Source organism: Macrotis lagotis, chromosome 2 (assembly GCF_037893015.1).
Source record: "Macrotis lagotis isolate mMagLag1 chromosome 2, bilby.v1.9.chrom.fasta, whole genome shotgun sequence".
In the NCBI taxonomy this organism is placed as follows: domain Eukaryota; kingdom Metazoa; phylum Chordata; class Mammalia; order Peramelemorphia; family Peramelidae; genus Macrotis; species Macrotis lagotis.
Genome location: NC_133659.1, coordinates 262,421,771 through 262,443,608, shown reverse-complemented (window position 1 = coordinate 262,443,608; position 21,838 = coordinate 262,421,771). Strand labels below are relative to the sequence as shown.

Sequence of the window (21,838 nt, the reverse complement as noted above, 5' to 3'; positions counted from 1 at the left end):
TTAATGACATATAATTTGGCCAATAATTTCTTTTGCTTCATCATCATTGGTTTTGAATTTACACTTTTCATTTTTGTTACTAGTAATTTTCTGTTTAAATCAGTTTGGTAATGGCTTATATAATTTATTGCTTTTTTTAAGGGCTTTTTTTGCAAGGCAAATGGGGTTAAGTGGCTTGCCCAAGGCCACACAGCTAGGTAATTATTGAGTGTCTGAGACTGGATTTGAACCCAGGTACTCCTGACTCCAGGGCTGATGCTTTATCCACTGCACCACCTAGCTTCCCAAATTTATTGCTTTTTCAAACAGAGCTTATTCTTATTTATTATTTTTTTTTCAGTTTGTATTAAACTCTTTCAATTTCAGGATTTCTCTTTTGTTTGCATTTGTTTGTTAGGGGAGAAGTCTGAGTTGTAATGGGACTCAAACCACAGGAGCCCAGGGATGGTGTCTGCTGCTCCCCTGCTCCAGAATTCTACCCCCAGCCCTGTTAGGGATCTCCAGGGGTCAGCTCCAGCACCAGCACCAGCGCCTCTACTCCCCCATAGACTCACACCCCCGAGGTCCAGCCCCACCTCTGATCCAGCAGGTCCAGCTCTCGGGCCTTCAGAGTCCCAGTTCCAATTCAGCTGCTAGTCTGGTTGATCGGGGCTGATCCTTCCTCTGGGCCCAGATTCATCCACCCGAATTCAGCCACAGCTCCTGCTGGAGACAAATCCGGAGGTAGATTCTCTTGGCTTTTCTTTCTGGGTTTTTTTGAGTCAGATTTCTTTTAAGAGGTTTGTTTCATGTGAACATATTCCCGACCTGATGAAAGAAACTTATGTTCAAGATATACATTCTGTTGGTTCCCTTTGTAAGCTGTATTTTCGAGAACTCCCAAACCCTCTTCTCACTTACCAGCTGTATGAGAAATTCTCAGTAAGTCCTTGCTGATTTGGAAGTAAGTCTTTTTAATTTGGAAACTTTATTATAGGTTGTTTAAAAGACAGAAGACAAACTAATTGGTTTGGCCAAATGCAAGTAATGATTTTAGAGCCAAACTTGAGGCTTAGCTGAAAGTTTTCCTTATTTTTCCACTAATGTTCATTGCCATTCACAATCCTTGCTGTTTCAGCAGGTTTTGTTTTTTTGTTTTTTGTTTTTTTAGTCTCTGTTTTTGGATATCTAACTTAATGTCCCACAGAATTTTTCATCTAGCTTTTATGATTGTATTTTTATCAGTTTCAGTGATCATATAAGTATAAATCTTTTTTTATTAATATGTTGTATGTTTCCAATTCAGTATTATGAGGGTAAAGAAACCCAATCTGAAAACTGAACTGGGTCTGAAGAGCTTCAGTTAATAATTTCTTTCAGCAAGATTCAGTGATGTATTTATCTCTCTGTCTTTGTGTTACAGGATGCAGTTTCTGCAGCAACAGATGAAGAATGGCTAATAAAAATTCATGATGTCATCCAACAACTCCCCCTCCACATTACAGTTCTTGCCTTGTGTTTAAAATACCAAGTAATAGTTTAAAATACCAAATAATAGGCCTAGTGATATCTAAAATTAACTTTTTTGACTAGCTCACTTTAAAAAAATTGTCCAAAAGTAATTTTTTCTGGACTTGATTAGAAATAAGCTTTTTAATGGTTGAATTGATTTTTTTGTTATTTGACTTCAGCATTTTGAAGAAAACACAGATTTTTTGAAATGTCTCCTTTTAAACGTTTTATCATTTTAATTTTACATAAATATTGTTCATTTTCTAGAAAATATTTATGTAATTATTCAATTTACTTCCTTGGATATAAAGTGATTTACTCTTCCATTGACTCCAGCAGCTGTTCTAGACTTTCTCTTTTGTCCTCAACTCTCCTATGTCTCTCCTTATTCTCTCAGGTGCTGTATTTCATATTTCAGCAAAAAAGTCAGGGTTATTCATCAGGAACTTCTTCTCCCATTTTCTTATCTTACATCCTTCTGACATCATCCTCTTCCCCCATATCTGACCATTCTTTCTTAGTCTTCTTTACTGAATCTTCAACCATACCATGTCCATTGACTGTGAGTGACCCCTCCTCTTTTTTCTCTGTACTCTCTTAATGACCTTATTAGCTGTTATGGATTTAATTTCCATCTCTATATAACTGATTCCCAGAACTCTATAATCATTCTTTTTTCCTCCAGCTTCCAGTAGAATATCACCAACTGCTTATGTCCAAAATAAAATTATTTCTTTTCCCTCTAGCCTTCATTAATAATGCTTATGCTTCATTTTTGAAGACCATGACACAGGGAAGTGATGCCAGGAATTGGTTTGAGTGAGGAGGTACTGTGCTAGGTCATCAGCTTCATATTTTCCTCCATAGTCATCTGGGGCCCGTGGCCAGATATGGATCAGGACAACTGGAGATGGCCCTGGATGTGAGGCAAGCAGAATTAAATGACTTGCCCAGGGTCACACAGCTATTAAGTGGAAAGTATCTGAGACTGAATTTGAAGTGCTGCTCTGACTCCAAGGCTAGTGGTCTATTCACTGTGGCTCCTCACTGCCCAGACTTCATTATTACTATCGAGGGCACCCATCATCCTTCCAGTCAACCAGGTTCACATCACAATTATCTTCAGTTCTTCACTCTCACTCACTCATATATCAAATCAGTTGCCAAATCTTTTAGTTTCGTTTGCCATTTAATATGTCAACACAGGTCTCTTTTTGTCCACCTCTACATAGTTTCCATCAGGGTCTCACTGATAGTCTTTTAATTAATCTTCATGTCTTGGGTCTTTCTTTACTTTACTTTACTTTACTTTCTTTGCCATAGTATTTTCCCAATACATACTTCTGATCATTGCATTACTTATTCATTAAATTCCAATGATTCTCATTACCTCTAGGATCTATTCATAACACAATATCTAGCATTATGGGAGACTATATAAATGATTATTTCCTTCCTTCTAGGGTTAAGCAAACTCCTCTGTATAATCTGTCTTCTAGTCTTTTTAGACAGTTCTTCTTGCCAAGGGTTTAATAGTCCAACTGTAGGAAACAGCTTGCTATCCCTCATACATATATTCTCACCTACATGCCCTTTTTAGAAGTTTAAGTCCTATTCCTTGAATGTTCTTTTTCCAACTACTGTTTCCTTCACAAATCCTTATTGAATTCTACCTTTTTTAGTTGGCTTTTCCCAGTCTTCTCAGATGCTGATAATCTTTCCTTCTGAAGCAGCTTCATGGGAACATATTTAGAACTGGAAAGACTTTGTGGGACATCAAGACTGTCCCCTCATTTTACAGAGAGTGTTTAAGTGACTTTTTATGTTATGTAATTAAAATGTGGCAGTGTTTAGTCTGATTCCTTCCCAGGTCTCCTGATTCTTCCTGCCACCAAGTTTTCTGCATTCTCTGACACAAGAAACAGACCACACAAAAGGAAGAAGTAGTTGAAAGATTTGGCTCTTTATTTATATAGGTTTAGAAAGAATCAACACTAATTTTCTCAGCAGAAAAGAAGCTCTATTTAGCAACATATCACACCATCCCTGAGACAAATGATAAAACAGAAAGATAGGCAAGAAAGTCTCGTGTCTGTGTGTCTGTGTGTCTGTGTGTGTATTAACCAAATGACTCTACCTCTGATAGACACAAAGCTTCCACACTTTCTGACCTTCAACTAATGCTACTTCTCTCTAGGAAAGATGACATCAGAAAGGAAATCGGTGGACGCTTGCAACAGACAATTCCTGGAGGATATATATAGCCTTAGTTTCCCACAGTCTTACATATAAGCCTGCTCCCTGTGATTACATTTTTAAACTCAGCTGTATTAAACTTCCTTTTTTCTTTTTTTTAGGTTTTTTTAAAGGCAAATGGGCTTAAGTGGCTTGCCCAAGGCCACACAGCTAGGTAATTATTAAGTGTCTGAGGCTGGATTTGAACTCAGGTACTCCTGACTCCAGGGACGGTGCTCTCTATCCACTGTGCCACCTAGCAGCCCCAACTTCCTTCTTTCTTGGGAGTAGAGAGCCTTACAACATATAGAAGCAGTAAGATAGCATCTTACTCTAAAAATAGTTCCTTAACTCTGTACCTATTTTTGTGCTTGTTATCTTGCTCAGAATATAAACTCCTCAAAGCAGAGAGACTTCTTACTCAGTGTGTAGAACAGAATAAATGCTTCTTGATTAATATAGATAGGTAAGAATTTGAAGTTATCAGATTCATATACAGTACTAAGATCTTGTGTTTGTATACTATTCTGTAGTTGTTCAAAGTCTTTTAACATATATATTTTCTGATTTGGTCCGCAAGGATACTTTGAGGAGGTAAATAAGCACAGTTATTGATGTAATGTTTTATCAGAAACCAAGATTAAGTATCTGTATATGGCAAAAATGGTGTTAACCTGCATTCATAAGAGGGAGTTTTCTTCCCAGAAGTTCTTAATACCAATGGAATTACAGGTTTAGTCCCTATCTCTGTCACTTCTTCATGCATTCTTTATTCAAGTCAAACTGGTGTGTTCCTACTCCTAAGGTTTTTAATTCTCTACTACAACCACTCTTTGAATTATCCAAAGACAATAATTTGAACCCATCTTAGTCCAATTCATCCCTCCTTAGGCAACTTGGTGGCCTCCTCATTCCCGAGGGATCACCATCCTGATACAAAACTTAGTTCAAACACCCAGTTGATATAGACCACTATAGCTCAGAATTCCTGAGCACTAGAGATCAGATAGTTTCTGCCTCCTGGTAACTCAGATTAGGCATGTACCACCACACCCAGTGAATTTATGCAGTCTTGCAAAATAGTGGTTTTGTCACAGGAAAAAAAATCCCTTTGTTCTGCAGAATTAAGTCTCCCAATCCTATGGAGGCAGGATAGCTCAATAGAAAGGATTCAGGATTTGAAGTCAGGAAAGACCTGAGCTCAGATTCCAGCTTTCTTTATATCACCTATTTTACCTTGAACAAGTTACCTCATGTGAACTCTGGCCCTCAGTTACCTCAAAATGAAAATGAGAGGGGTTAGATTCATTGATTGTTTGGGTCTCTTATCCTGCAGTCCATCTAATCCTCTAACTAAGAGCTTTTATTTACTCAGCAAAGTTTAAGTTGGTTTAAGATCTTGATTTAAATACTCTTAACCATGGTTTTTTTTATTTGAAAAACATGAATAATAGTACCAACTTAACTGACTTTTGTGAAAAATCAGATAATATAGCATATGAAAAGCATATAAAATTATTACTGTTATTGATCAAGAGGGACAAAATTATCATTTTTATTAGGTCACTTTGCGGATTCTTGTGAAATCTACACTGACTCCTTTGAAGATTGAGATACAGGGAACAGTACTTCCTGTCACCTCTCAATTTCAGAATAATAACTCTACTACTTCTGTGCCCCCATTTTGCTACCTTTAACATGAGAAAAAGTCTATAATTTAGATCCCTCTAAAAACCAAGAGCTAAATTACTGTTGCTTGATGAAATGGCCAACACAACTGTCTTATTTGGATTTTTTTTTTTAGTTTTTGCAAGAGAGTGGGGTTAAGTGGCTTGCCCAAGGCCACACAGCTAGGTAATTTACTAAGTGTCTGAGGTCAGATTTGAACTCAGGTACTCCTGACTCCAGGGCCAGTGCTCTATCCACTGCACCACCTAGCCGCCCCATCGTATTTGGAATTTTAACCCAGATCTTGCTAACCCTAAGTCCAGCATGCTAGCCCACTCTCCTTCATGTATTACTTAAATTGTGGGAATCCTAATATCAAAGAATGTGGCTGCCATATATGAGAGAATGTATTCCTTTTTCCACCTGAGGAAACCAGAACATTGTCCTCTTCTCCTTACTTCTCCAACTTCCCCTGCAATTTGAAAAAGTACTTCTCAACCTTTAGAAAACTGAAACAATTTCTTAGCCCAGGAATATCATCTCCAAAAGGAGTCATGAGAGATGAGGAATCTGAGGTGAAGCTTAAGGCACAAAAAACAACATGTGGACCTGAAGAGAAGAGAAAGGATCAAGACTAGGGACTCTGACCAAGATGACAGGATAGGAACTGAAGCATGGGAAGAGGGGGAAAGGGAATAAGCATTCATTTATTGCCACACACTGGGCAGAAACTAGTGAAGAGGGAAAAAATGACCTTAGAGATTTAGGAAAAAGCTTAACCCTTCCTTTTTCCCTTTGTCACTGCCATATCTGCCATGTTGGACCCCTAGGGCCAAAGTGAGAGCAGAAAAAAGGCATAAGGGAGCAGTTAGGTGGTGATGGAGAGAGAGAGAGTGTGTGTCAAGGTTTGGAGTCAGAAGGACTCATTTTCCTGAGTTCAAATCCAGCCTCAGAGACTAGCTGTGCATCCCTGGGCAAGTCGCTTACCTCTGTTTGCCTTAATTTCTTCATCTGTAAAATGAGCTGGAGAATGAAATGGCAAATCACTCTAGTATCATTGCAAAAAACAGACCAAAACAACTGAAAATACCCAAATGAGGTCATGAAGAGTTGATAGAAAAAAAGACTAAACAATGATAAAAGCATAGTCCCAGGTAATTGCTGACCAGGGAGGAAGGTGAGGAAAATCTCAATGAGGCAGCCACAGGGACACCTAACTGCTACTGTTTTTTCTGGGTGTTATTTTTGTGACTGGTTGTAATTAAATAAGGTACCTATATAGTCAAAGATCACCATGGCTGGTTATCTAAATGTTGAGCATATTTTGATCAAATTTTCCCAGTTCTTTTATTGTTGACTGTAGTTTTTAGTAGTTGCAGTAACTATATTCAGTATCTATAACTCCTTTCTTCCAGTTATTTAAGACTTATAATTAATTGATTGCAAAGTTTTCATTTTTTTATGTTCTTCTTTTTAGGTTTTTGGAAAGGCAAATGGGGTTAAGTGGCTTGCCCAAGGCCACACAGCTAAGTAATTATTAAGTGTCTGAGACCGGATTTGAACCCAGGTACTCCTGACTCCAAGGACAGTGCTTTATCTACTATGCCACCTAGCCGCCCCATTTTTGTATGTTCTTTATTTCCTTCTTTACAATTGAAGAAATACATTTCAATTGATGGGATTCTGCTGCTTGTGGAATGGAATGCTAATTGATGGATATTTTCAGTCTGCTAACAGACTGTTGGTGTGTTTATTTCATTTTCCAGAACATTGGAGTTCTTAATGAAACACTTGTCCCTTCTAGCTGATTATTGTTCCATCACAAATATACATGCCAAGAACCTTGCAATTGTTTGGGCTCCAAATCTTCTAAGGTAATTTGTACTTTTTGCCTTCAATAAACTTGTCAGAAATATAAGATCATTTTAGTACTACCTTTATCATACAAATTTCATCAAATATTTTGTTATTGAAACACATAGAGAATTATAACTTACTACTGCATTCCATTCCAGCTCTTAGCACAAAACCCACTTAACACTTTATAGGTATAGATACTATAAGTTTGATTGATTTAGAGGATTCAGAATAGGTTACAGCATTGTGACAGTGGGCAAGTCAAGTCACGTCACTTCCCCTCTCTATGTTTCAGTTGCTTTATTTGTTTAATGAGATGTAGATGTCATGTCTCAGAATCACATATATATATATATATATATATATATATATATATCCTTCAATTTTAGAATTAAATAATTTGATGATTCATATACCAGTGTCTGCTTATCTTAGTGAATTTCTAAAAGCAACTTTTTTTCCACAGATCAAAACAGAATCTGCTTGCTTCAGTGGGACAGCTGCCTTCATGGAAGTGGGAATTCAGTCAATGGTGGTTGAATTTATTCTTTAATCATGTGGATGTTCTCTTCAGTTACAAAATTAATGCAGTCATTCAGGATGGGGCAGGTATTACTAAGCTTGTATCGATTCACACTTTTCTCTATAAAAGTGACTTCTCCTAAAAGCATAAAAAGGGGAAATCGGTTTTCCTTGCTATATGAAGAAAAAGAGATGATGTTAGACAGTTTTCTAATTCTTTTACAGAAGAATCATTACACCAAGGCCATTTACTATGAATAAAGAAAATACCACATGAAAGGATAACTTGGCAGCATTTACGTACCCTTTTTTTAGTCATGTAGCTTTTTATACAATTATATCAAAAAAATAGTTTTTGCAGTGATATTTACATGTTTCCAAAGCTACCAGAAGTTGATTTTATCTCATCTTCCCTGAAAAAAATCTTTCATCTTTAGCCCTCTTTCCACTCCCATTATCCCATTGATTACTGAGACTCTCAATAGTCTCAATGGACATTCCTATGGAGTATCCTAGCTGTTTTTCTTGCATCATCCTTTCACATTTTCAGTCTTACTTCACAGTATTTTCACATAGTTCAATTGAACTACTTGCTGTGCCTATATGTTGTTTTTCTGTGTCCCATATCAGTAATTTTGAACACAGCATCCTCTAGTCTTGTAACAGACTATTCAAACTCGGTCTCATTTCTGTTTATTATAATCTTTGTTTTCTCTTTTTAATTTATTTTTTCCAATTACATGCAAAAGATAGTTTTCAACGATCATTCTTTTGCAAGTTTTTGAATTCCACATTTTTTTTTACCAACCTATCTTCCCTCCCTCCTCCCTGTAGCAGCAAACAATTTGATATAGGTTGTACATGTACAATAGTTTTAACATATTTCCCTATTAGTCATGTTGTGAAAGAAGAATTAGAACAAAAGGGGGAAACCAAAGGAGAGAAAAAACAAAAGAAGATTTAGAAAGTGAATCTAGTATGCTTTGCTCCGCATTCAGAATCCATAGCTTGTTCTCTGGATGTGGATGTCATTTTCCTTAACAGGTCTCTTAGGATTGTCTTTGATCACTAAACTACTGAGAGAAATTGCTTCCCTCATAGTTTATCACCTCACAATGCTGCTGTTAATATGTACAGTGTTCTCCTAGTTCAGTTCACTTCACTCATTATCAGTTCAAGTAAATCTTTGTGCTCATGGTTTCTTTTTTTTAGGTTTTTTCAAGGCAAATGGGGTTAAGTGGCTTGCCCAAGGCCACACAGCTAGGTAATTATTAAGTGTCTTAGACCAGATTTGAGCCCAGGTACTCCTGACTCCAAGGCCAGTGCTTTATCCACTGTGCCACCTAGCCACCCCATGCTCATGATTTCTTATAGAACAATAGGACTCTATACTATTCATATACTGTAACCTGTTTAGCCATTTCCCACTTAAATGATGTGTTTCTCAAAATTTCACAAATATTTCTATTAGCTAGCCTTAGGTTTATGATGTCTTCCTCATCCCTTTTAATTAGATCTATTTTTTCTTTGAGTGAAATCAGGATTGCTACCCCTATTTTTTTTGACTTGTGCTGAAGCATAATATATTTTGCTCCATTCTTTTACCTTTACCCTATGTGTATCTCTCTGCTTCAACTATGTTTCATATAAACAATACATTATAGGATTCTGCATTTTTATGTGAGAGTTCATTCCATTCACATTCACAGTTAAGATTACTAATTCTGTATTTCCTGCCTTCCAATCTTCTCTCTTCATACTTTTTTCTCTCTCTTTTCCCCTTACCCCTCCTCACTAAGGTTTTGCTTCTAACTGGTACATCTCTCAATCTGTCCTCTCTTCTACCTATTCTTTTCCCTTTTCTTCTTCCTTTCCCCTTTTACTTTTTTAACTTTTACTTTATCTTTATTTTTATTTAATGCTTCCCTTTTTTTACTTAACCCTTTTTATTTCCCTTTTTTACTCAACCTTTACTTAATCCTCCCCTTTCTTACTTAACCTTTACTTCCTTTTTTACTTTATCTTATTTTTACTTAATCCTTCCCATTTATCAGTCTTACCTTCTCCTTTCTTTCACCTTGTGCCCACTTCCCTGTAGGATAAGATAAATTTCCCAATCTATTTGAGAATTTGTTATACTGTCTTTGAGCCAAATCTGTTGAGAATAAGATTTACTCAGGACTTCTTTCCCTTTTCTATAATAAGTCCTTTGTACCTCATCATGTATTATTATTTGTTCTCTAATGTCTTCTCTCTCTCTCTTATAATCCTCTTTTTTACATCTTAATTGTATCAGTACCCTCTGGCAAAGTATATTCCTTTCAACTGTCCTGATAGAAGTCCAATTCTCAAGAGCCAAAGGCATCCTTTACATCACAGTTTAAACTCATGCCCTGTTTTCAAGAGCATTCCCTCCAATTGTCCCAATATAAATGCAACCCACTACAGCTAAGATTTTGATCACATCCCTGTCAGTTATTATACCTACACTTCCTTTCCAGGTACCTTCCCTTCCACTGACCCAATAGGAATACAATTCTCAAAAGCTAATCACATCACAGTCAATTTATACTCATACCCTGTCTAAATATGTTCCTTTCAATTGTTCTAAGAGAAATATGGTTCTCAGGAGTTATCTAACATTTTCTCCCCTTGTGTTTAACTTTTCTCACCTCTCTTAAGTCTTATATTTGAAGATCAAATTTCCTGTTCAGTTTTGGTCTGTTTATCAGATGAGTTAGTAAGTTCTCTATTGTTTTTAAAGTTCATCTTTCTCCTGAAAGAATATGCTGAATTTTACAGGATTCTTGATTGAATCTATGCTCCTTTGCTCTATGGAATATCATATTCCAGGCCCTCCAGTCCTTTAATGTTAAAACTGATAAATTCCGTGCAATCCTGCCTGTGATACCCTGGTATCTGAATTCCTTCTTTTTTGACTCCTTGCAGTATTTTCTCCTTTAACTGAGAATTCTGAAATTTGGCTAAATATTCCTTTGGGGTTTTTATTTTGGAATCTCTTTCGGGGGGAGGGTGATCAGTGGTTTCTTTCCAGTTCTATTTTTATCTTCATATTCTAGGATATTAGGGCAGTTTTCCATGATAATTTTCTGCTTGTTATTGCCCAAGCTCTTTTTTTCTGAATTTCTGATACTTTCAGGTAGACCAATAATTTCTAAACAATCCCTCCTAGTTCTATTTTCCTGGTCAGTCATTTTTTCTAAGAGGTATTTTACATATTCTTCTTTTTTTTCAGCCTTTTGGTTTTGTTTGATGGAATCTTATTGTCTCTCAGAGTTACTCATTTTAATTTGTCCAATTTTAGTTTTTAAGATTTTATTTTCTTCAGTTAGCTTTTTTGTGTCCTTTTCTGGTTGGTGGACTTTATTTTCTAGCTGGTCAATTTTATTTGTAAAATTATTGTTTTCTTTAGTTAATTTTTCATAATTTTTTTGCATGACTCATTTCTTTTCTCCATTTTTTTCTTCTTTTCATTTTTGATTTTTTTAGGCTTTTTTTTTGTAAGGCAAATGGTGTTAAGTGGCTTGCCCAAAGCCACACAGCTAGGTAATTATTAGGTGTCTGAGACCAGATTTGAAGCCAGGTACTCCTGACTCCAAGGCCAGGGCTTTATCCACTACGCCACCTAACTGCCCCTCTTTTTTGATTTTTAAAATGCTTTTTGAGCTCCTCTTTCATGAGGTCTTTCTGCAGTCTAGACCTATTCAGTAGCCCTTTAGAGGCTTCAGATGTAGGCACTTTGTCGCTTCTTTCCTTTTCTGAGATCCCCAGGAGGGCAGCCCAATAAAGGATCAGTTTCCCAGGACTTGAAACTTTGCTCTCTGAGCTGGAGTTGGGACCTTTATTGTGGGAGGAACTGTGCCAAGACCTTAGTAGTGCTCTGGCTAAAAGCCCCTTGCTGCCTTCCCAGTTCTCCCACATCCATTGAGCTACACTTACTTCCCTTTGACCCATGAAATAAACCTTTTCCTGAAATTCCTCCAAGATATCTGGCTGAAAAGCTGTTTGTTTCACTGGGGTTTTTTGGTGGGTTCTGTTGCTTTAGGATCTGTTTAGAGTCTTCATTCAAAATTGTTTAAGGAAAAGCTCCTGGAGCTTCCTATCTTTTTGCTGCCATTTTGACTCCACCCCCCAAGTCCCTCCAAAAAGATTTCCTTAGTCTCTTTTAAGAAGCTCTTCTGATAACTACCTCAGTGTGGTCTTACTCCAGTGCTTAGTGTTCTACATATAGTAAAATAAATGCTTTTGCTTTTATTCATTCACACCTTCCCCTTTCCCCCCTTTCAACTAGAAATGATTATCTTTTCCTTGATTAGCACTAATTGTTTTTTCAAACAAGAATTTTAATTTTTTGTGTATATGAGTCATTCTTCTCTTCAACCAGAGTATACTCTCCTTGAGACCAAGGCCTTAGGTGTTTTCTGCTTGGGATCATCCAGGACCTAACACAATTCGGTCTACTGTTGGGGCTTAAATGTTTCTTGACTGGAGTTGGTATTCTGAACATTTTTTAAAGCAGGACACATCCTCCTTTTCTATTTTAACAAGTCTCATTTTCCCTTTCTACTTGCAGGTTCTCTTTCAAGGCCCAAGTCCTTGATGGTATCCTCTTCATCCACCAAACTAATGACTTTGGAGGAAGCCCAGGCAAGAACACAAGCTCAGGTCAGCTCTCCAACTGTGTCCAACAACAAATATATCAAAGCTGCACTTCAAGGAAAATTCCACACTATAATTGAGTTCCCCCTTGAAAGGTGAAGTAACTGATTTTATTTAGGTTCAGCTTTTAATCCTGTAATCAGGGAAGGGTCCAGCAACTCATAATGAATCCTCAGTGTGGTATGGCATCCAAGAAAACTAGTGATCTTCAGCCTGGATTGAAGTTCTTTATTTTTTTTTATCTTTAGAAAAATAGAATGTCATTCTTTGAATACTCTTCCATTTAAGAAGCCATTTCAAGGGCAACTAGGTGTGATGCAGTGGGTAGAGAACTAGACCTGTGATGAGGACCTGAGTTCAAATCCAGCCTCAGACACTTGATATTTACTAGCTGTGAGATCATGGGTAAAATGAGTGGATTGAACTTATAATGCTAAGATCCCATCTCGATCTATTTTTTTAAAATTTTATTTGAGTTTTACAATTTTTCCCCCATTCTTTCTTCCCTCCCCCCACCTCCCCCACAGAAAGCAATCTGTCAGTCTTTACTTTGTTTCCATGTTGTACATTGATCCAAATTGAGTATGATGAGAGAGAAATCATCTCCTAAAGGAAGAAACAAAATTCTTAGAGATAACAAGATCAGACAATAAGATATCTGGTTTTCTCTTCTAAATTAAAGGGAATAGTCCTTGAAATTTGGTCAAACTCCATGGCTCTTTATCTGGATGCAGATGGTATTCTCCATTGCAGGCAGCCCAAAATTGTCCCTGATTGTTGCACTGATGGAATGAGCAAGTCTATCAAGGTTAAACATCACCCCCATGTTGCTGTTAGGATGTATAGTGTTTTTCTAGTTCTGTTCATCTCACTCAGCATCAGTTCAATGAAAATCCCTCCAGACTTCCTTGAATTCCCATCCCTCCTGGTTTCTAATATAACAGTAGTGTTCCATGACATACATATACCACAGTTTGCTAAGCCATTCCCCAATTGAAGGACATTTATTTGATTTCTAATTCTTTGCCACCACAGAGAGGGCTGCTATGAATATTTTTGTACAAGTGATGTTTTTACCCTTTTTCCTCATCTCTTCAGGGTATAGACCCAGTAGTGGTATTCCTGGGTCAAAGGGTATGCTCATTTTTGTTGCCCTTTGGGTGTAGTTCCAAATTTCTCTCCAGAATGGTTGGATGAGTTCACATTTCCACCAAACAGTGTAATAGTATCCCAGATTTCCCACATCCCTTCCAACAATGATCATTATCCTTTCTGGTCATGTTGGCCAGTTTGAGAGGTGTGAGGTAGTACCTCAGTGAAGCTTTAATTTGCATTTCTCTAATAATTAATGATTTAGAGCAATTTTTATATGGCTATGGATTGCTTTGATCTCCTCATCTGTAAATTGCCTTTGCATATACTTTGCATAACCATTTGTCAATTGGGGAATGGCTTTTTTGTTTTAAAAATATGACTTAGTTCCCTGTATATTTTAGAAATGAGTTCTTTGTCAGAATCATTAGTTGTAAAGATTGTGTTCCCCAATTTACTACATTTCTTTTGATCTTGGTTACAATGATTTTATCTGTGCAAAAGCTTTTAATTTAATGTAATCGAAATCATTTACTTTGTTTTTGGTGATGTTCTCCATCTTTTCCTTAATCACTGCTCATCTTTCCATAGATCTGCCAGGTAAATTAGTCCTTGTCGATTTAAATTTTTTATTTTATAATTTTTAAATTTTATAAAGTTTTAGTGTTGTCCTGGAGTTCTTCATTACTGTTCAGATATCTGATTTGCTTGGTGAATGTTAACTTCACAGTAGACTAAGGAATATTTAAAACTATTTCAGTTTAACATTTTCCAAATTTCTTAGGTTTTCCCATGTTTCTCATCTTTGAGTATCTTAGCATTGATTTCTTCTCTTCATTGTCTTAGGAAAAGACCCCCAAACAAAATAAAGGAATCTCCTGTGGACAGTTGGAGTTCCTTTTTCAATTTAGGAAAATCATCATCTGTTTCTAAGCAGAAACTTCAGCGTAATGAGAGTGAGCCTTCAGAAATCAAAGCAATGGCTCTGAAAGGTGAGTATCCTTCATTTGAGCTCATGTGAAAAAAAATTTTTTTTAAACTCAAGCTCAGTACTCTTTAGAGCCAAGACTGTGGCCTGATTCCAAGGAGGACATGGCATCTCCCAGAGGATGTTTTTTTATCAACCAATTCAAATGTTACAAGATGAGTTCCCTTCCTTATATTGATGTCAGCAAATCATGACCTTGGGTCCAACACAGCAGCACTGTATTCTTCATTGTATTCATCATCTGTCATTCAACACTCCCTTCCTCAACCCTCTCCTTAAGATTTCATATAGATAAAGTGTATAAGTGTAAAAACATTGTAAGACAGGATTAGACAAGGTACTGAATTGAATATGTGATAAAGTACTAGATGGACATATTGATATTCATTAACTTAAAATTATGTATATAAAAATGGTGTTCCTGTTCCAGCAAATATGTAGATTGTGAATAATACATATATGTTTTGGTTTTGATTCTTTAGGGAGCCGGGCAGAAGGAACCCTTCGCTCAGCTAAAAGTGAAGAATCTCTCATTTCTCTTCATGCACTTGATGGTAAGAATGAAAGCACTAGATAATCTATAATATATTTAATTTTTAAAATACAGTAGTATTTCTATACTTTCAAATATCAGTCATATCCTTTGAGACAGTCTATTGATAAACATTTAGCCTTTGTCTAATTAGTCTTTGTCTCTGATCTATTGTTGCCTGTCGTGATGAAGTTGTTTCATGGTTCAGTGTTTTGCCAGTCTTTAATCTTTGCTCTTGGGTTTGCACTTATACAACTCAAGTATTTTACACTTGATTAACAATATCTGATTAAAACTTGCTATAAAGCTGTATGTGTATTAAGTTTCACTGTATGGAGATGGTGCTGTCTATTAAATAATTAAGATTCTACATAAAACAAATCAGTTTCTAATCACATATCTAGAAGTTGAAGATTTCAGAGGTTGTATGGTCCAAAACCCTAAGGGTATTTTTTGCTATAGATGAGGAAAATAGATGCTGAAATTAATGTCATTTATCCTTTCCATGATAAGGTTTTAAAAAATTCAGTATATCACTAAAGATCTGTGATTGGGAAACTGGATGATTTTTGCACAACTTTGTCTCTTTTGATTTATATATAAGACTGTTTAGCAACATTTGTCAGTACTTGCAGCAACTTGACCTTCAAGGGACTTTGTTTTCTGATTATTCTTTTTCAAATCAGGGGAGAGTACCTGCCTTCTCTGTAGACACCCATGAGGAAATTGAAACCTCTGGACAAGTTGTTTTAGTTTTCTTTCTGAACAAGCTGTACTTTCTACAGCTTTTGCATGTGGGACAGAAGATCAAGGATGGCCATTGTGAGATGTGGAAAGCACCTTTCTTTTTAATTGGTCAGAGGGGTAATATTTTGCTATCTATTCAGGATAACAGAGACTACCTTTTCACTCTCATTTTTTTCTTCCCAATTTCCTACTAGGAGCAACTGCCCATGACTCCCCTCAGGATCTCATGCCTGTCAGTTCAGTCTCTATTATCCCACCACCACTGCCTCCAAAAATGCCACCCGTATGTTGGCCTTAGCATTGGCAGAATCTGCGCAGCAAGCTTCAACTCAGTCATTGAAGAGACCAGGGAATTCTCATGGTGGTTGTCCAAATGATAGAGACACTACAGTGGCAACACCTGAAGATAAACAGTCCAATTTTAATTAGTTTTCCTTTAGATAAAACCTGTTTCCATTCTAATATGTCATCAGAACAACTTCACCTCCAAAGCACACCTTCTGGAAATTATGACCAGCTTAAGCTGGGTGTAACAGTGGCTGAGGACCAATACGAGGCAATTCCAGTTGAATCTGGTGAGCAGCCATACCACGCAATTGATTCACAGGTAAATCAGGATCATATGACCAGAAAAGGCCAAAATTCCCATGCCAACATTTGTAGATTCAGACAAGACTGATAGTCATTTTATTTTGCATGAGAATACAGAGAAGACTAATATTCGAACTGTTTCCTTTGGGAACCAAGAGGAACCTCATATTCATTGTTCCAGTCAAGACCAACTTCTTTCCCCTCTGGATACATCTGTAGATAAATCACAGCTTTCCTCAGAACCTGAAGAAAAGATAACTCCACCTTTCATTTTGCCTATGGACAAAGTCCACCCTCCTCCTGGTTCCCTGTAGACAAAACCACTCCTGCTCCAACAGCTTACATGGCAACTACTTCAGTGTCGAGTGAAGTAAATACCAGGGAAACTAGTTCAGATATGGTTGGTCAACCTGTACCTTCTGCCGACCTTGTCACCACCCTTCAGTGCACCCACAGACCTAACCGTCCTCCTCTATCCCATTCTTCTCAGAGACCAGCAGAGCAGCAACTAGTGGTGGGACAGGTACCAGCAGCAGCCAGTATAGGACTAAATAATTCCCACAAGGTAAGAGGGGGAAGGAAAATGATGTGGAATGTACCTTTTCCGAAGGTATGTTTATTGTTAACAGATGTGATGTGTCATCCCACTCAGATATGGCTGTATATGGAATGCTTCTGAAAGTATTTTATATTTCAGATTAGAATCTGTTTGCTAATTCCTGTATTGAGTGGTTTTGCTTTGGGAATGAAGAAAGACAGTATTAATACCAAATCACTGTAGGTTGATTGTTGTCTTCTCCCTTTTCTTCCTAGGCTGTTCAGGTCCTTCACTGAATAGTAATTCAAAGGAAGCATGGTCTATTGAGTCAAACTGGACTTTAGGTATCGGGGTTTACAAGTTCTTTCTTCATGTCCACCACTGATTGACTGTGACTTTGGGCAAGTCATTTAACCTCTGTGGCTCAATTACAACTACCAAAAAAATAGGATAACAGATTTCTTGTATGTAAATATGACATTTTATAATCTAGCTATCAACCTCTAGAGAAATTTAAAAAAAATCTCATGGAATTAACACCATTAGATACATTTTTAAAACTTTAACTAGCAACTTTGATCATAGTCAAGTATTATCTTGAAAGAATGAATACTATATAGGGATAATAAAGTTAAAATCTACATTTTTTTATTGTATGTGTAATAGGTTTCTTATAATCAGCTGGGACAGTTGGAAGAGTGAGGGGATCAGGTTCTCCTTTATCTGCCTGCTACTTGTATGTCCTTGGATAGGTCCCTTTACTTCTCTGGGCTTCAGTTTCCTTTTCAGCAAAATGAGAGGATTGGATCAGATACTCTTTGCATTTTCTTCCTTCTGAGGCTAATTATCCTGTGGTCCTTTGAATTGATCAAGGACCTAAATTTCTCGTTCACAGAGGAAGTGCCATTTCCAGAATTTCCACTGGCTTACTATAGTGCCCCCATGGTTATCCATTCTGATGCCAAAAGTAACTCTTAGAGTAGAGGAGAGCTCTGCCTTTGATTTAGATTTCACCCTAGAAACTACTTGCTTTTCCTTCCTGTGAACTGGTCCAGCATATAGAGCTGTCAGTCACCATTTGCAATTTTTTCTTGATAGTTGGACTATATTATATCTGACAGAAAGTTCTTGGTGTTCAAGACAACTAAGATCGATAAATATACTATACATTGATTAGTAATAGTGTGGGGAAATGTATATATGTAAATAAACACACATACTTTTATTGGGAAATCAACAAGGTTAAAGTCATTCTATAAGTAGGAAAATAACAGCACTCTTAAAATAGCAGCAGGAGACCTTCCTTTTTCTCAACTGCAGAAAAGTCTACTTCTGTTATTTTGGGCTACTACCTAGGGAGTTAAGGTAAACATGCAATTATGATTGAGTCTATAGCTTTGTCCCCCAAAAAGGAGTAAAGAAAACAAAAGTAGATAACATCATATCTGTTCTCTCTCATTAGGTTCATGGAGTAGCTTCAGCTCCAGAGAAGCCACCTGAACCCAGAGGAGCAGAACCATCTTCCATCTTTCCCTGTGATAATAGTACAGCCACTCGATGTGCCCCCTATGCTTCTGCTGTACCCCCAGTCTTTCCTGAAAAGCTCTGGGAGGGTACAAGGCCTCTCCCTCTGCATCTGCATTCTGAGTCTCTTCCTGTGCACACCTCCCAAGGCTTCACCCTGCCAGTCCCACCAAAGACGATGGATAGTAAGATTGCTACAGCCATATACTCCAGTAATACAGATGCAGCCAGTACTTCAAATTATCATTCCTTCATCGCTGCTTCATCAGCTTCCATGGACAAGGCTTTGCCTCTACCTCCACCTGCCCCTCAGCCCAAGCATACCTCTCAGAAAATAACTTATCCTTCTTATATGAGGCCTGATATCACACCTGATTCTTTTGGGGCAGAAAACTGCTTGCATCTTGGCTTGGCTTGGCTTGGCTTGGCTTCTGCCTGTCAGTACCATCCACAGAGTATTCTTCCACACCATGTAAAACCTGAGCAGCACAAAGTCTATGGTTCCAGATCAGAGATACCAAGTTTCATGAGTCCCCGCTATAATACATATATACCCCCTAGCAAGAATTCATCTGGGTACCATACCAAGCCATGCAGCTGGGTTGAATATGTGGCCTCTGTCAGCCCATCTCTTCAGAGTGCTTGTTATCCTGAAGATATTCCTCCATACCCCACCATCCGTAGAGCACAGTCCCTCCATGCCCCTCCATCTTCTATGATCTGCTCTGTCCCCATTTCCCAGACAGAAGTACCCCCAGATGATGAGCCATCCTATTGCCCAAGACCTCTTTACCAGTATAAGTCATATCAGTCCTCCCAGGCCCGTTCAGATTACCATGTAACTCAGCTACAGCCTTATTTTGAGAATGGCCGAGTTCACTACCAGTACAGTCCTCACTCCAGTTCTTCTGGTCCCTATTACAGCTCAGACGGGGCCTTCTATGATGTGGATGTTTATAGCATGGTGCAGTCGAGGCCGCTGCATTGCCCACCCAATTGTGCTTTCAATTTCTACAATCCCAGGCTTCAGGGAAAGAATTTGTACCAGTACCCCGGTTTGCCCCCTCATCCCCAGGGCAACATAGTGGGCTACCTTTCGGGGAATGAACATATTCTTACCAATGTGACATCAGCAGCTGATGTGAAGCATATGTATACTTCATGGGACCTGGAAGACATGGAAAAATACTGCATGCAGTCCATTCGAAGGGAAAGCCGAGCATGGCAAAAGGTTAAAGGGCCGGTGATGTCCCAGTATGACAACATGACCCCAGCTGTGTGGGATGATATGGGTGGGATTTATGTCATCCATCTACAGAGCAAATCAGGTCCTGGGAAAACTGGACTACTTTCAGTGGCAGAAGGGAAGGAAGGAAGATATCCCACCATGGCAGTTACCCCAGAGGGAGATGACTGCTTCTGTAAAAAGCATCCTGAGCCAGAGATAGACAGAGCTCATTACCATGGTGGCTATGGCAATGGGCAGTCAGAGAAGCCATCTCTCCCTCTGAAGCAAAGCAGCCTCAGGAACAGGAAAATTCATGACATGAGCTCCAATCCCTGTGAGCATAGGGGGCACCAGGAAGTAAGCCATAGGCAGTTATACAAATCAAAAAATGGGCCTCCTTATCCCCCAGGAACTGGCCAGTTAGAATATGGGGACAAAGGCATCCCAGACACTTCTGAACCAACTAGCTATCATCCTGCTGGAGGAAAATATAGTACAGTAGGCCAAGACACTTCTCAACCACAAAGAAGTGAGGCCCTCGGAAGAGCTGGAGCGGTTGTGTTTGTGGCAACCCCCCGCCCCTGAGAAACACTCAAGAGACTGCTATAAGGAAGATGAGCATCCCACACAGTCGGTTCCCCCACCTAAGCCAGAACAGAGTCACAGTCTGAAACTCCATCGTACACAAAGTATGGAGAGGGACCCCAATCTCCTGTAACAGTACCAAATGCATGGCAAATGCCAAAGCAATATGACTGTATTATCTCAGTATGAGAATCTGGATGATTATCACCCCATGCCACAGCACCAGCGGGGAGGTTTTGGAGGAGGAGGAAGAGGAGGAGGAGGAGGAATAGGTACATTCATACCTCCTGGTTTTTTCCCGATCCACAAAATAGGACATATGCCACAGCTCTGGGTCAGGGGGCTTTCCTTTCCACAGAGCTGTCCTTGCAGAATCCTGAAACATAGATCCATGCAGAATGAGCCCTGGGAACAATAGAGTTAAAACAGCCTCTGCTGGACAGTGGATTGTTTTATTTTTTCAATGACCAAAAAGATTAAAAAATATACAAAAAATTTTAAAAAACCACCAAAATATCCCAATAAGAAAGGGAAACAAACTATCATCTTTTCTCCTCCCTATCACCACATCCTCCATCCACAAACTCTGTTCTGTGTTTCATTTAAAGGAGATCCAAGTGATTGTGGAAAGCTTCAATTTGTCATAGACCAAATTCACCAGAGAAAGGAAATTTGGAATGAGATTGGTGGATGCTGCTGCTTTTAAGTAAAATTAGCCTTGTCTCATTTTTTTTCTTGGTACTTGGTATACATAGTATGGTAGAATTTTATTTCTACTTTGGGTTCCTACTTAAATTTACTCCCAATAAATATGGAGTTGACATTCCAAGAATATAAGCTTATTCTCATCTAAGTAAAATTAACCTTGTCTTATTTTTTTTCTTGGTACTTGGTATACATAGTATGGTAGAATTTTATTTCTACTTTGGGTTCCTATTTAACTTACCCTCAATAAATATGGACTGAAATTCCAAAAATATCAGCTCATTCTCATCTAATCACCCCTCTCTTCTAAGAGTCAGGTATACTAAATTAAAGTCAGAAAATTATTAATGCTTTAATTAGGAAACAGTTATTAAGAATTTAATTTAAGCATTTAAGAAAAATTATTTGTTCCTTCAGCCTGGGAAAATTTTTAAAATTTATTATTATTATTATTATTATTATTATTATTACTATTATTATTATTATCAGAATCCCATGAAAGCTGTCTGTCTTTTTTCTCAGTTCTCAAGCTTGTGTAAATACAAAAAGGATTTTTCATTAGAGTAACAAAGAAGCTTCTAAATGAAAGAAGAAAAAAAATCTTTGTTATTGTGACTTAGCATCAGAAGCTATTAGTTTATTTAAATGTGCTTACTACCATTAAGTTTTTATAAAAGATCTTGGTAAATTATACTTTCTAGTTTAAACATTTCATACCACTGTCATGGAAAATACAGCAGCATGGTTTGGCTGGATAAACAGAGAGCATGCTCTAATTTATAAATTTACTTTGTGTTAATTTTTCATTTCTAAAGCAGAGTGCAAGTTACCTGAAATTCCAGTTATTTATGGGAA

At 37.8% G+C, this 21,838-nt stretch overlaps 1 protein-coding gene across 1 annotated transcript in view; it reads left to right on the top strand.

Annotated features, from left to right (window-relative positions):
- The window catches only part of LOC141514903 (rho GTPase-activating protein 32-like), a 93,454-nt gene extending 72,774 nt beyond the window's left edge, over positions 1-20,680 (top strand). The window contains 14 exon segments of the mRNA XM_074226073.1: positions 398-7,020; positions 7,718-7,801; positions 7,803-7,860; positions 12,368-12,548; positions 14,392-14,537; positions 15,016-15,087; positions 16,007-16,081; positions 16,084-16,231; positions 16,233-16,436; positions 16,438-16,706; positions 16,709-16,968; positions 18,404-20,205; positions 20,207-20,570; positions 20,573-20,680. Of these exon segments, the coding sequence (XP_074082174.1) occupies positions 6,997-7,020; positions 7,718-7,801; positions 7,803-7,860; positions 12,368-12,548; positions 14,392-14,537; positions 15,016-15,087; positions 16,007-16,081; positions 16,084-16,231; positions 16,233-16,436; positions 16,438-16,706; positions 16,709-16,968; positions 18,404-20,205; positions 20,207-20,570; positions 20,573-20,680 (3,795 nt within the window). The 5' untranslated portion in view covers positions 398-6,996.
- Positions 20,681-21,838: the final 1,158 nt, after the last annotated feature.